Below are 13,104 nucleotides of genomic sequence, written 5' to 3' on the forward strand. Positions count from 1 at the left end.
AGTTTGATAATCAGTGAGGCCCATTCTCCCGCTTGCAGTGAGAGAAGTGCAAAAGGATTTAGTTTTTTTATGAACGTCATACAAGCTTTCCCGAAAGGAAATATTCAATTATGTTCTGCCAAGATACAACCTTTTACATTCCTGCTGGAATACCTGAATCATGTGATCGATATCTATACAGTGATGTACACATCGACTGTGTGAGTGTGTGTGTGTGTGTGTTTGAGTGGAAACCTCGGAAATGCTGAGAGCTTATCACCCCGGAGGCGGTCACCATAACAACAGTTGCTGTGGTGCAACTGTGCATTAATGTGTCTCAGTAACTATATTTAACAGTATTGGACTTATTTTCCATCTGTTTGTCTCCCCGTGTCTCTCTCATCTCAATGACTCAGTTGTTGCATCCATATTTCATTACCATAAGCACTGACCATACTATTAATGTACATATCTTTAATATATTACATTTTCTGGTAACTCAATTTGAGAAACAGTTCAAGTCAAATAACCATATGGGAATGTCTGTTTTTGACCGATCCAGTGAATTAGGTACCTTTTCAAATCAAGCTAATTCATCACATTGATGCAGAAGTTCTGTACACTCAATATTGCTGTAAAACTGTCCTGCTCAATGATTTGCAACATTGCTTACAATGGCCTGGGGTAGATTGCCCAGTATAAACGCCATGGCAAAATCATCTCGTGGCATATATCATCAGATTGCGCGTCCTTATCTGTCAGAAACGTTTTGTAAATTATGTTTACTTACTGTTATTATAAAATATTGGTAACTGCTGTAGTCTGAATGATTTCAGAGATGGCTCCCTGATTATACGGATGGCGGTCGTGAGCAGCAGCGTACGGCTCAGACAGGAGTGACGTCATTTGGGAGGAGCTGTACAGCAAATTAATGTAGTGTGAAAACAGTGTTCACAGTCAGTTACTTACTGTAACACATGAGGTTTTATGATTTTCATTACAAGCTAATAATTTCTTCTTTGCTTCATGACTTTTTTTTAATACAAAGTTTAAAAAATATTCATAACTTTTAGATATACGACATGCATCTTGCTAAGAAGAGAACTCATTTTTGCTAGTGGAGATAAACATTTATATCCAAAATATTGTACAACAAAATCCTTACTTTGAGAGTAACTGAATATGATTGTTGCATGTTTTTAAACATTTCCTCAATGAATGTATTTTTGGAAAATAGTTTTCAGAGTTTTTTTTAATGTTGTGTTGTTTCCATCTCTTTTTGCTTCATGGCATTACTTACAACCACTATCTCAGCATGGATCCCCACAGACATGATTATGCATGTCAAAGTCAAGCATCATTACAGGAGTTGAGAATTGTAGCTGTCTAATTTAATTGTATTCTGTTCCAATATAATAAATAACAATAGCATTTCTGTGGGTTGATGTTAATTAATTACCGTATTGTGGTGGTTAAGAAAATATACTGTACCTGATATGAAAACGACATGTTTCAGCATGTGATTGCCTCCTGAGGGGCAACATTTCCCACAAAGTTAAGCTTCAGGGAACAAGTATAGAAGTAGAAATGGAGTTGGAGGTGTTGTGGTCAGCATCAGCCTTCCTGCCTGTGTTCATGGAAGACGAGTGGACTTCCTGCAGCTGTCGGCTTGTGATGTGACCAAACTCTTAGTGTCTGAGTTATGTTCTCGGGTGATCTGTTGACGCTGCACAGAACCTGCTGTGTTTAAGTCTGGCCTGCTTCTATCTGTTGTTATTGCTTTGGGTCTCATATTGCAGGCATGTGTTTCTTAAACCGTGGGTGGCTTCCCTGTTTCTGGTAGGTCTCAACGTGATAAGAATGGCTGTGTTTTCATGAATCTCTGTCCCAGGGTGAGACTATAAATTAACCATTAAGTTTCAGGCCTGGAAAGGTCATTGCAAATAAGACACAGGGGCATAACAACAGGGGGGTAAGAAAAGGTAAGAGAGGAGAAGTAAAGCTGTAAATCACAGAACTTAAGAGGGTGAGGAGGAGAGAACAGAATAGAGGAGTGTGTTTTGGAAACTTGTCGAAGCCTGCGGGGGCCTCGAGTCAAATTCAACAGTCCAGTCTGGTCACGCACTGATAAACACTCATAGGAAACACTTAATTTCTGACGCTAACGTTAACAGGCAACAGCCTTCTGTCAGACCTACACCGAGTGAGTGAGTGTGTTCATATTATTATATGTCTGATTTTGCCTTTAAGGGTCTTGTAATGCCATTTCTAAGTGTCCAATCTAATCGATTGCCCCATAATCAGTACGATAAGCCCTTTGCTAATGTATTTACATCCATCGTAACATGTTCTCCATTACCTCATTTTGTGCGTGTAAGCTCGTAATGCCATCCATTGTCAGATTTAATTAGCAATATTTTATCATTTTCTCTCCCTCTCTCTCATCATGATAAACCACACAGAGTGACTTATTGCTGTGTATGAGCTCATGCCAAATAAGCCCTGGGCTCCTCTGATTCCACTGACTTCCCTATGCGTATGCTCTAATGTGGGAATGACACTAGTAATGCAAAGAAATCCTTTACTCGCATAAAATTGAATGCATAGTGCAAAGCATTCTGGGTTGCCAGTCGTTACTACTTGCACATATAAAAGGCAGAGATTTTCAAAGTAAACATGTTTAATAAGATGTAATCAAAGTTGTGAGACGGAGAGCATCTGGCAGACTTTGCCTCACTGAAGCCCAGAAACACGATGTAACATTAGATTATCAAGCTGTACGGACACATATGGCCAAACAATCTGTTGGTAGAGAGGTAAGATTCAAGGTTATAGACTTGAAAAACCTGCTGTATTTGGCATCTTTGTCATCTAGTAGTCACAGACACAGACCATGAAATCCCAACGTCCCCGGTTTGATTTGTCACCATCTTTTTTTATTTTTTTGGAATTAGCAGTGACAAGAGGGCGGAGTTAAGTACAACGCTGAAAAGGACATTTTAGGAGACTATAATCTCATGAGGAAAATGTTTACTGCGGTAATAAATCAACTGAGAAGTACGGACATTTTCTCATAGACTTCTATAAAATCGAATTTCTTATTGCAACAAGTGGAGTTGCCCCCTGCTGGCCATTTGAAAGAATGCAGGTTTATGGTACTTCCGTATAGACGGAATCGGAGTTTCGGGTTTCTGGTGGAATCGCAATGCATGCTGGTGTGGCAAGCCTAGAAAAGTGAGCACCAACTCTACAAGGGCCGCCATATTGGATTTCTTCTCTACGTGTTTACATTGTATTTAGCTTATTCTTCGATTCTATTACAAAAATTGCAACTGCAAGCCCCCGTTCGAAATATTACCATTTCCAACAGCACTAAAGAACAATGATAGAAGGCTAGCATGGACCAAAGCTGTAAAGAGACAGGATTACTATGGGAAGTCTTGGGAGCCCAAGAAATCTTCATTTCATGCAAGGAAAACCAACAAATGAATTCCCTGATCCTGAACTCGACCTGGGGTATGTAGTCTATCTACTTGTTTTACATATTGACAAATGTACTTTCTATATATTGAGTTTTATAATAATGAACAAACACAAGTTAGGTATATATTTATAATCTCTTACCCTGCAACAAGCACTTATGATATCGCCAGTTTTCTTGACTGCGCAGATCCATGCCGAATGTGGCGTTTGGGAAATTTTCATTGAATGAGTACATTTTGCTTTCAAAAAGCAATACTCAGAATCTGCGAGAGGATTGAAAGATATTTGTTTCAAACAGTCTAAATGCTTTGCCTTCTTTGTATTTGTTCAAAGTTCGTTTATGAAACTCGACATGGTTCCCTGGGTGGTCAGATATTAAAAATAATGTTATACTGCCGAGGTATATCGGCGGCCAAGAAGTCCTGCTGTTGTTTTCATTGACCCAGCCATCCTGCAATGTCAAGGGATCAGGCACTGAAACGCCACTCGGCATAACCAAAAGCTTAGTCTTTTCTTTTTCTGTGATTGAAAGTCTTTCGTTAGCTGTTGGTTGCTCCTCAATGCCCGTCGCTGATGCAGCAAACACCCTGGCAATAAGCTCCAGTTTTGTTCCTGAAACCTTTAAATTCCACTTGCGGCAAAATACTTTCAAAGCTTCGACTTTCCACATCTGAACCTCATCATAAGAAAGGAGTTCAGAACTCATTGTAGAGTAGTAGGTTTGTTTACAACACGCTTGAAGAATAAGCTAAATACAATGTAAACACGTAGAGCAGAAATCCAATATGGTGGCCCTTGTAGAGTTGGTGCTCACTTTTCTAGGCTTGCCACCCCAGCATGCATTGCGATTCCACCGGAAGCCCGAAACTCCGATTCCGTCAATTGGCTTCACTTTTCAGACCTGGAGGTTGCAGCTTGGTTATTACACATTTCAGAATGATTTTAAACACATTTTAACAATGCTCTTACTTCTGTCACAGAACCCGGTAGTTCTGGTTTCACTTTGGCTCTTTCTTTTTCTCTCGTTGAAAAGTCTTTTTGACATTATTATATTATTGTGTAAACACTTGGAGACATTTCAGTTTTTTTCCCTCCAAACTCCGCCCCACACTCTCTCAGATGCTGAAAAGCTTGTCCATGCATTTGTTTCCTCCAGACTTGACTACTGCAACGCACTTCTCATCGGGATTCCTAGCAAAAACATCCAGAACAGCGCTGCTAGGATCCTGATGAGAGTGAGAAAGTACGAACATATCACACCCATCCTCAAATCACTGCACTGGCTCCCGGTCTCACTCGGGATTGATTATAAAATCTCCCTTTACACCCATCAGTGCATTCATGGAAATGCTCCATCCTACCTCAGAGAACTGCTCGCCCCACAAACCTCCACAAGAAACCTCCGTTCTGTAAAGGCTAACCTCCTCCTTCCCCCCAGAACCAAGCTCAAAACCATGGGAGATCGCGCCTTGTGCTCCACTGCTCCCAGACTGTGGAATGCTCTCCCTGAACATCTGAGGACGCCACAGACTGCAGCATTTTGCTAGACTTTAACCATTTTAAAGTGTTTTCTTGTCTATCAAATGTTTTTATTTTATTTTTTTAAATGTATATTTTGCTCATCGCTTTTACTCTGTAGCACTTTGAGTTTTCCATCTCAATCTCTACTGCCAAAAAAAACTATTATATTTATATTTATATATATATATATATATATATATATATATATATATATATATATATATATATATATATATATATATATATATATATATATATATATATATATATATATATATATATATATATATATATATATATATATATATATATATATTGCAAGCTTCATACCCATGTATATAACCTGTATGGATCATTTTGACACAAACACACACTCCGACAGAGTTTGTGTGACTCACATTGTGTCTTGTGTGTGTTTTTACTGTTGCTCTCTCTACTGACTGTAATTGGCGGCGTGAAGCAGAGAGACACTGCTGTGCTCTGGCTTGTTATCAGAGTGACAGGCAAACTGGAAAGGACAGCAGTGTCACTCTGAGAAACACAGCAGACCTTGGAGACAGGAAACACACATACACACAAAACCATACATAAACACCACAAGTGAACACGCGGAGCAGATGCACACAGGCGCACGGACACATCCAAGTGCTGTGATACTAACCGGCTGTGACAGTGAGGAGAGTGTACCTAATGTATTGCTCTTAGACAATCTAAAAGAAGATAAACTAGATAATGGATGCACACAGTCAACTTAATATAGCAAATAGAAAAGGATAAGACAAGGTTGTTACAATGAAAAGGTCAAGACAATGGCAGGAACATAAAGGATGCTTGAGTAGATATGTGCATATGTTTGGTCATGTAGCAGCTTAAATATGACAAACTGTTTTAAATGTGAAGCAGTGGAACAGTTTTTATCCAAACACTAAAGGCTGTGAAACAGAAATGAAAGTTTGACATCAGTGATTTCAGAAATCTAAAGTGCTTGTTCTATTTCAGCTCACTGAGTCATTCACTTGTTGAGAAAAGCTTTAACATTTCCCTACCTCTAGCCTTGAGAGCTTTTTGATAGCAATGAATCAGCTTTCGAACCTTTTTGATTTCTTTGATGCTGAAGAGACGGTTATCTTTGTGGAAGCTCAGTTGACAATCTGCGCATAATTAAGTAATCTTTCTCTCTCCTGCTGTCTAGATGTGAGACCTTGTTGCGATGTTCCCAGTGCAAGATGGCTCGGTACTGCAATATCACTTGCCAGGTATAGTGTGTGTACATATGAAAGCGTGTGTATGTGTCTGTTTGTGTGCATTTTGTTAAAATGCCCTTCTCCTGCAGAAACGAGCATGGATTGGCCATAAGAGAGAGTGTAAATGTCTGCAAAGCCTCCTACCCAGAATTCCCACTGACTCGGTCCGTCTGGCTGCGAGACTCACCTTTGCCTTGGTATGTTTCTGGAGTTTCTCACTTTTGAAGAAAGATACAATATAAATGAATACTTCTATCTTTCCTTTTGTTTGTTGGGATGGGTTGTACATGGCTGCTGTCTTATAAAAACAGATTTTTCGGGATATTCATGTGTTTATTTCCGCTAAAAGATTAAAGGCCCCGTCAGTGGAGCTGCACAATATGTATATTAAATAAACAGATAAGTGTACTCAGTACTGCCTTTCTGCGGCTTTTAGTATCCTGCTAAATTAAAACAAATGAAAGAATACAATTATTATTATTTCTTTTAAATACAAAAATAAATATAAAAGAATCAAAGGATATTATTTCCAATATTTTTCTTGAACAAATTGAACATTGAACTTATCACAAACGGCAATAAAAAAAGAATTATAGATTTAAAGTACAATATTCTACTGATCTCTTTCTATTAACTAAAAAAATGCAACATTGCAGTGAGGTGTTACAACAACCCTACACCTCAGTTGGTTTAGGAAAATTCCACTCGTGCTTATGAAAACCAGTGCATAGTTTAAAAAAGCAACAAAGCAAAGTTTATTTTCTTATTGCCTGAGAAGTTTACTTATGTAAAACTATAATGATATGTGAATTACATGCCTCTTCTTTTTCTTTCTAGTTAAGTCCATCTAAGAGCCGTAGTGAGGAGCTCTACACTTTGGAGGAGCATGAATCACGTACGTCTCTCCTTCAAGAGTGTGTGAATATGTGTCTGTGTTTTGAGTCTAATGCCAGTGCAGAAAAAAAGTTCCTCCCCCCCCCCCCCCATAAACTCTCTTTATGTTGGGAACATAAAGGGATGAGTGTATTTCTGTGTCTGTCAGTGTCAAAGCAAAATCTCTGTCTAGACATAGTCAGAGGCTCACAGGCAGACAGGTGATTTTCTTTTTTCTTTTTCTTTTTCTTACAGACCTAAGTTCCATGTCTGAGCAGAAAAAACAAGGTCTGTCTCAGCTGGCATCCATGTTAGAGTTGTACCTACAACAGGAAGTACCTGACCTGGCACAGGAAGTGACATCAGCACTGCCACCTTCCTGCCAAGAACCCTTCAGCCTCATTGCAAAGGTAAACTTAATGCAATTAAACCATAGACTGTATATAATAAGCAGACATAGTCACTGTGACGTGAAGTGACCATATTTGGACGAGAGCGTAGAGTTGGGGAAGATAGCGGCTCGCTAGCTTGGTTAGTAGGGTGCATCGGTGATGCACTGTTGACTGCGATTATAATTGGGATGCAAATTTTATCAGAAACAGATGAACAGTCTACTGCTAGAGCTCAGTTTGCCTTTGTATATAGTACGTGGACATGTATACACCGTGGCAGTACAAACATGTTTCCATGCACAAAAAGGACCGATACAAGCAACTGTTTATTGCTTCTAGCATCCCTTGCTGCATTTGGATGGACCCCAACATATGTCTAAGATCTTCCTAACATCTGTGATTATGTCCTTGTGTGTGTGTGTGTGTGTGTGTGAGTGTGTGTGTTTCCCAGAACAACCTTAGGTCTTATTCCCCTAAAACACACCAGCTGCCTTCACTAGAATTTAAACCGCAAATCATTATGTATGCAAGGATGTGTTTGTTTGGATTTCACTCTACCTCTGTCATCTGTTAGATGTGTGGCTCCTCTTTGAGATTTTATGGCTCCAAGGTGTTTGAATTCCAACAAATGTGTGGGTGTATTGTGTCCCATCACAATGATTTTATTAGTATGCGAGTACTAATTGAAAGCAGCCAGGCGGATGAGCTAATAGTGTTTCCATAAAACAAACATGAAAGTTGCAAATGAGCTAAACTCACCTATAAACTCACAAGACATTGATGCTCTACACTCAGAATGACATCTGCTTTTTTCATTTATTGATTTTTCAATATCCAATACATGATTGGCATTTGACTTTAAGGTCAGAGTGTAGTTTTGAAAGTTCCAAAAAGATAGTTATGCAAAATAAAATAAATGCTGTAATGTGTTTTTTAACCCACTAATGACAATGTTCTAGGGCTGGCAATGTCTCTCAGTTGGTCTGTTATCTTATCGCAAGTTGTCTTAATAAATATTGGACGTATTGTCATAAACATTCATGTTCCCCACAGGATGAAGTTTAACAATAACTTAGGTGATCCTCTGATTTTTTAACCATCATCATCAGGTCAAAATGTGTTTAATACTTTGATTTATGATCAAACACTTGCACGATAACGACATTTGCCGTTAACATTATGTGACAAACATCAGCATGTAAACATTGTAAGCATGTGAGAATAACGGCCACTGCCAAACGCTACCATTTTACGTTTTCCCTTTATTTTAACACAACTGCTGAGGATAACTTACAGTTGTGTTTACAGTGAGCATTGCAGCCTCACAGAGCTGCTGGTGTTGCTGTCGAGTCTTGCTGTTTCCTTTCTTTTATGTGACAGCAGAATCTCTGCAGTTCGTGCACATAATTTAATTTCTCAAACACATTTTTGTGTGTGCATGTTTTTGCATAATTTATTAAGAATTATGGAGGTGAAGTGAGAAAGTAAGCGAGAGAGTGTAATATCTTAAGTGTGTGCGTGTGCGTGTGCACGTGTGTGTGTGTGGGGATTGGATTGTGAAGCTGGGAAAACTGAAAAGCTGCTGATTAAATGCAGTTCAAGATTCCGATGGGAATTGTGCTCCAATCTGAGGGAGATGCGAACAACAGTGAGAGGATTGAAGAAAGAGACAAAGAGTGTGAGAGAAAAACGACAGTGGAACAGAGAGAGATGAGGGAGGAAGAAGAGAGAGATGAGGGAGGGAGAAGAGAGAGATGAGGGAGGAAGAAGAGGGGACGTAGTCACACAGATACAGATAGAGATAGAGAGAGAGAAATGAGGGAGAGAGAGAGATGAGGAGAAGAGAGAGATGAGGGAGGAGAAGAGAGGACGAAGTCACACAGATAGAGAGAGACAGATTAAAAGAGAGCAGGAAATGTACAAAGTGTGTCACAACATGAAATGTAAACAGAAATTGGAGGACTAGGTTAGCATCTTTATGAAAGTCACTCGCTGAAAATGAATTTGTCAGTTGACATAAATTGTCGCTGGGTGATTTTAATTTATCATGGCAGCATTTCGGTTGTGTTTTAACTGAATATACTACTGTTATACTTGTAGTGTGTTTGTGTCCTCTTTCACTCTATCACTCACTATCTTGTTTTTATTTCATGGATAAATAGTGAAAGCTGGAGCCTGGGTTGAGCTATGTTTCAGTTCCCTCACTGGAAGAATCTATTACTGGAACACCTTGACGACGAAGCATAAATCCGGCTTTATATTTCACACACATAACAGTCTTGGATTAAACTGAAACCGTGTTTTCCTTTAGTGCATGCACACACGTGTGTTTACAATTTCAGCTAGTTTATCAAAGGAGTTTGCTGTCATACGAGACCTTTGTGTGAACCCCTGATTTACCTGAGTGCTACATCGAGGCAGTATTCAGTAGCAAAGGTTAAAAACATTGCACGCAATTGCATTGTGGTTATAGTTTATACCGCCTATATATTCATAAATGGCAACCTCCCTCCTAATGCCTAAAGTAGAAGAACTGTGTATCAAACAGGACAAAGAGTTGACAGGAAACATAATTTAGGTATCTGATAGCTTCCGGGTACAAGTAATCCAATTTAAACACATGGCAAAGATGTCCCATAATGACACTCATACTGATATTGACTGACTGGTCTGAGGGAGAGGGACATGACAGATGGAGACAAAGGTGTGTTATATACCGCTTTTCATACAGTGTGCTCCATTTGTACAACACATACACACACACACACACACACACACACACACACACACACACACACACACACACACACACACACACACACACACACATACACATCTGGCCTGTAGATACAGAAACAACCAAAACGGCAAAAAAAAAGCACAACAAAAATGGAGAGAACTTCAACCTGTGTGGCATGTAGTTTTTGCCAATAACCACAATGGTATTTTACAGGCTGCCAATAGGGGGCACTGTGATTGCATGGCCAGCAGGGTGGAGAAGTCCTTCACTTCACTTCCTCCCGGTCTTCATCCTCTTGGCTGTCTTCTCTGTTTCTGTAGATGTGTATTGTCTTCTGTTTCTCTCTCTGCTCTAACTGTCCATTTTTCTCTTTTTCCTTGTCCTTGTGTATCTCTGTCTGTCCTTACATCTCTCTCCATGTCTCTCTCCTCATTATGTTTCTCTGCACATGCAGCCCTTTTTCTTCTCCTCCTCCCCTTATGCTCTCTTTAATGTCTCCAGTACATAACAAATGAGGAGTTTAGTGTGTGTGTGTGTGTGTGTGTGTGTGTGTGTGTGTGTGTGTGTGTGTGTGTGTGTGTGTGTGTGTGTGTGTGTGTGTGTGTGTGTGTGTGTGTGTGTGGGGTCTACTACAGTCGGGGAGTGTTTTGTGCAATATAAAACATCCTTTATGCTAATGGCTGCTCCCTCCACAGTACAATAGTGTTATATAAACACATACATGCATGCACACATACACACAATGAAGTAATGCCACAGCATCATTACTGCTCTTAATATACCCAAGGGAAGCAACGGAGGAGGGAGTGTGTACGTTTGGTGTGTATATGTAATGCACACTGTGTGTGTGCATGTGCTTGCATGCAGCACTGTGCAGCTATGTGATGTAGATAGACTGCAGGGGGATGTGTGTGTGCCTGCACCAGGTTCCGGTCTGATGTGTGTTGCCTCGGACCGTAGGGGGATGTGTGTGTGTGTGTGTGTGTGTGTGTGTGTTGTTATGTGTGTGTGTTTTGGTCAGACTGCAGTGGTGCAATAAGTGGTGACAGATGAGATTTGGCTGCAGCACATTTTATTTCTTCCCTCAAGCAAATTCACCTCTCTGGAGTGTGTGCGTCTGTGTGCCCGCATGTCTCTGTGCGTGTGTTTTTAAGATAGCATGTTAACTAGCATGTCTAATTACATACTTGTAAATGTTTTTGTACGTATTTGTAATTCTACATAAATACCTGCATGTTTTAGAGATGTACCGATCACATACTCAGTATTGGTGTGGTGTAACTTATTGTTATGCTGCATCAGCCCTTGCTGCATTGAGACCCATTTCTCACACACACCCATTACATGACCGACATGTTACCCCATAACACACACACACACACACACACACACACACACACACACACACACACACACACACACACACACACACACCTCTCTATCTGCTCTAAACCTGCTCCTCTGTGTCTTGTTCTTGCTCTCTCCTCCCGGACTATCACTTCTTCACTGACCCTCTTCTCATTCACTCGGAGTTCAAGTCTCTTAAACTGTAGCTTTTGATATGACAGTTTAATATATAGTTTGTGAGAGACACTTCCCTGAAAAGCGAGAGAGGCATGCCAGCATTTGAATTTTAAAATATTAAATTATATGACTTCTAAACATCCTAGAAAAGTCAAAAGAATAACATATCGTATGTACTTAAAGATGATTATTTACTGTTTTATAAAATCCATTCTGTAGACAATTCCTGCATACATTTATGCTAAGCATACTCATACAAAATTGAGTGGGAGGTCTCCGCTACAGCCTGACTTATTAGTAGTTATGCAGTTTGAGCTTGTAACAAAATGTGATTTTTTTTAAAACAAACTCAGAATCAGCAGCATCAAGAAACTGAAAAGCATACCCACATAAGCTACATAACATTCCTCATCTACAGTACATGTCCAACAAGATGTTCATTTTGAGTCTCTCAGAGTTTTCTGTACTCACCAAGAGATGTACAATGTTTCCAGATATTGTCTGTGATGAAACAAATATTTTCAGTTTTGGACAAAAGATTAAATCTATAACTTTGAACAAAAACTGTCCAGTTGAGTCTTATCTCAGAGGTAACGCTGTCTTGGGTTCCAAAATTGTACAAAGGTTTATGAATGGAAACTTTTTGAATTCCAAATTACAGTAAATTTCTGTAGTTTTCTTATATGCCTGATATGTAAGACAGGCTGGAAGCATAAATGTTGACTCCTCTGGAAAACCCGCTAGTAATAGGCGATGGACTCCTTTTCCATAATAATTGTCCAAATTCTGTGTTGATTTAATTCATTATCTATTGCGCCAAAAAAGGGTCAAAATTAGCGCATCCACCTGGGAGTCATGTTTCCATCACTGCCAATCGAAGCTGGAGCCGATAAATGCCGATTGTAACCTTTTTTACTAAAGACAAACATTTTTGGTGTTTTTTTTTGTCCAATAGGAAAGGGGCTTCACAGAGACACATAGGGTTAGGGGAAGAATGAAAGCCAGAGATGGAAAATGGGCAAGAACAGAAAAGTAAGGGAAGCAATACAAAATGTAGAAGAATAGGTAAAGAGAAAAGGAGGGAACGAGTGGATGAAGGATAGCAACAGGGAATACATACTCTGCTCAATAAAAGGTTTGAAGTAGCTATATTTATGGTTCTGTCTGTATGAGGCCGTAACTGGGGCTCTTGGGACACACACACACACACACACACACACACACACACACACACACACACACACACACACACACCTCACATCTCACATCTGACCATGCTAAAAGCAAGGAGACTCCCTATGGAAAAGTATGTATTGTTATTGTTTATTACCTATGTATAGAGAAGATT

The 13,104-nt window shown here is 39.6% G+C and overlaps 1 protein-coding gene across 2 annotated transcripts in view; it reads left to right on the forward strand.

The window, feature by feature from the left end:
- Positions 1 to 13,104, forward strand: part of smyd3 (SET and MYND domain containing 3) — a 47,998-nt gene that overhangs the window by 14,640 nt on the left and 20,254 nt on the right. For both annotated transcript variants that reach the window (XM_029428749.1, XM_029428750.1), the window contains exons 2-5: positions 6,176 to 6,239; positions 6,317 to 6,424; positions 7,065 to 7,122; positions 7,356 to 7,510. In XM_029428749.1, coding sequence (XP_029284609.1) covers positions 6,176 to 6,239; positions 6,317 to 6,424; positions 7,065 to 7,122; positions 7,356 to 7,510 — 385 coding nt within the window. The remainder of the gene's footprint in view (positions 1 to 6,175; positions 6,240 to 6,316; positions 6,425 to 7,064; positions 7,123 to 7,355; positions 7,511 to 13,104) is intronic.

This window comes from Cottoperca gobio, chromosome 3 (assembly GCF_900634415.1).
Source record: "Cottoperca gobio chromosome 3, fCotGob3.1, whole genome shotgun sequence".
Lineage (NCBI taxonomy): Eukaryota > Metazoa > Chordata > Actinopteri > Perciformes > Bovichtidae > Cottoperca > Cottoperca gobio.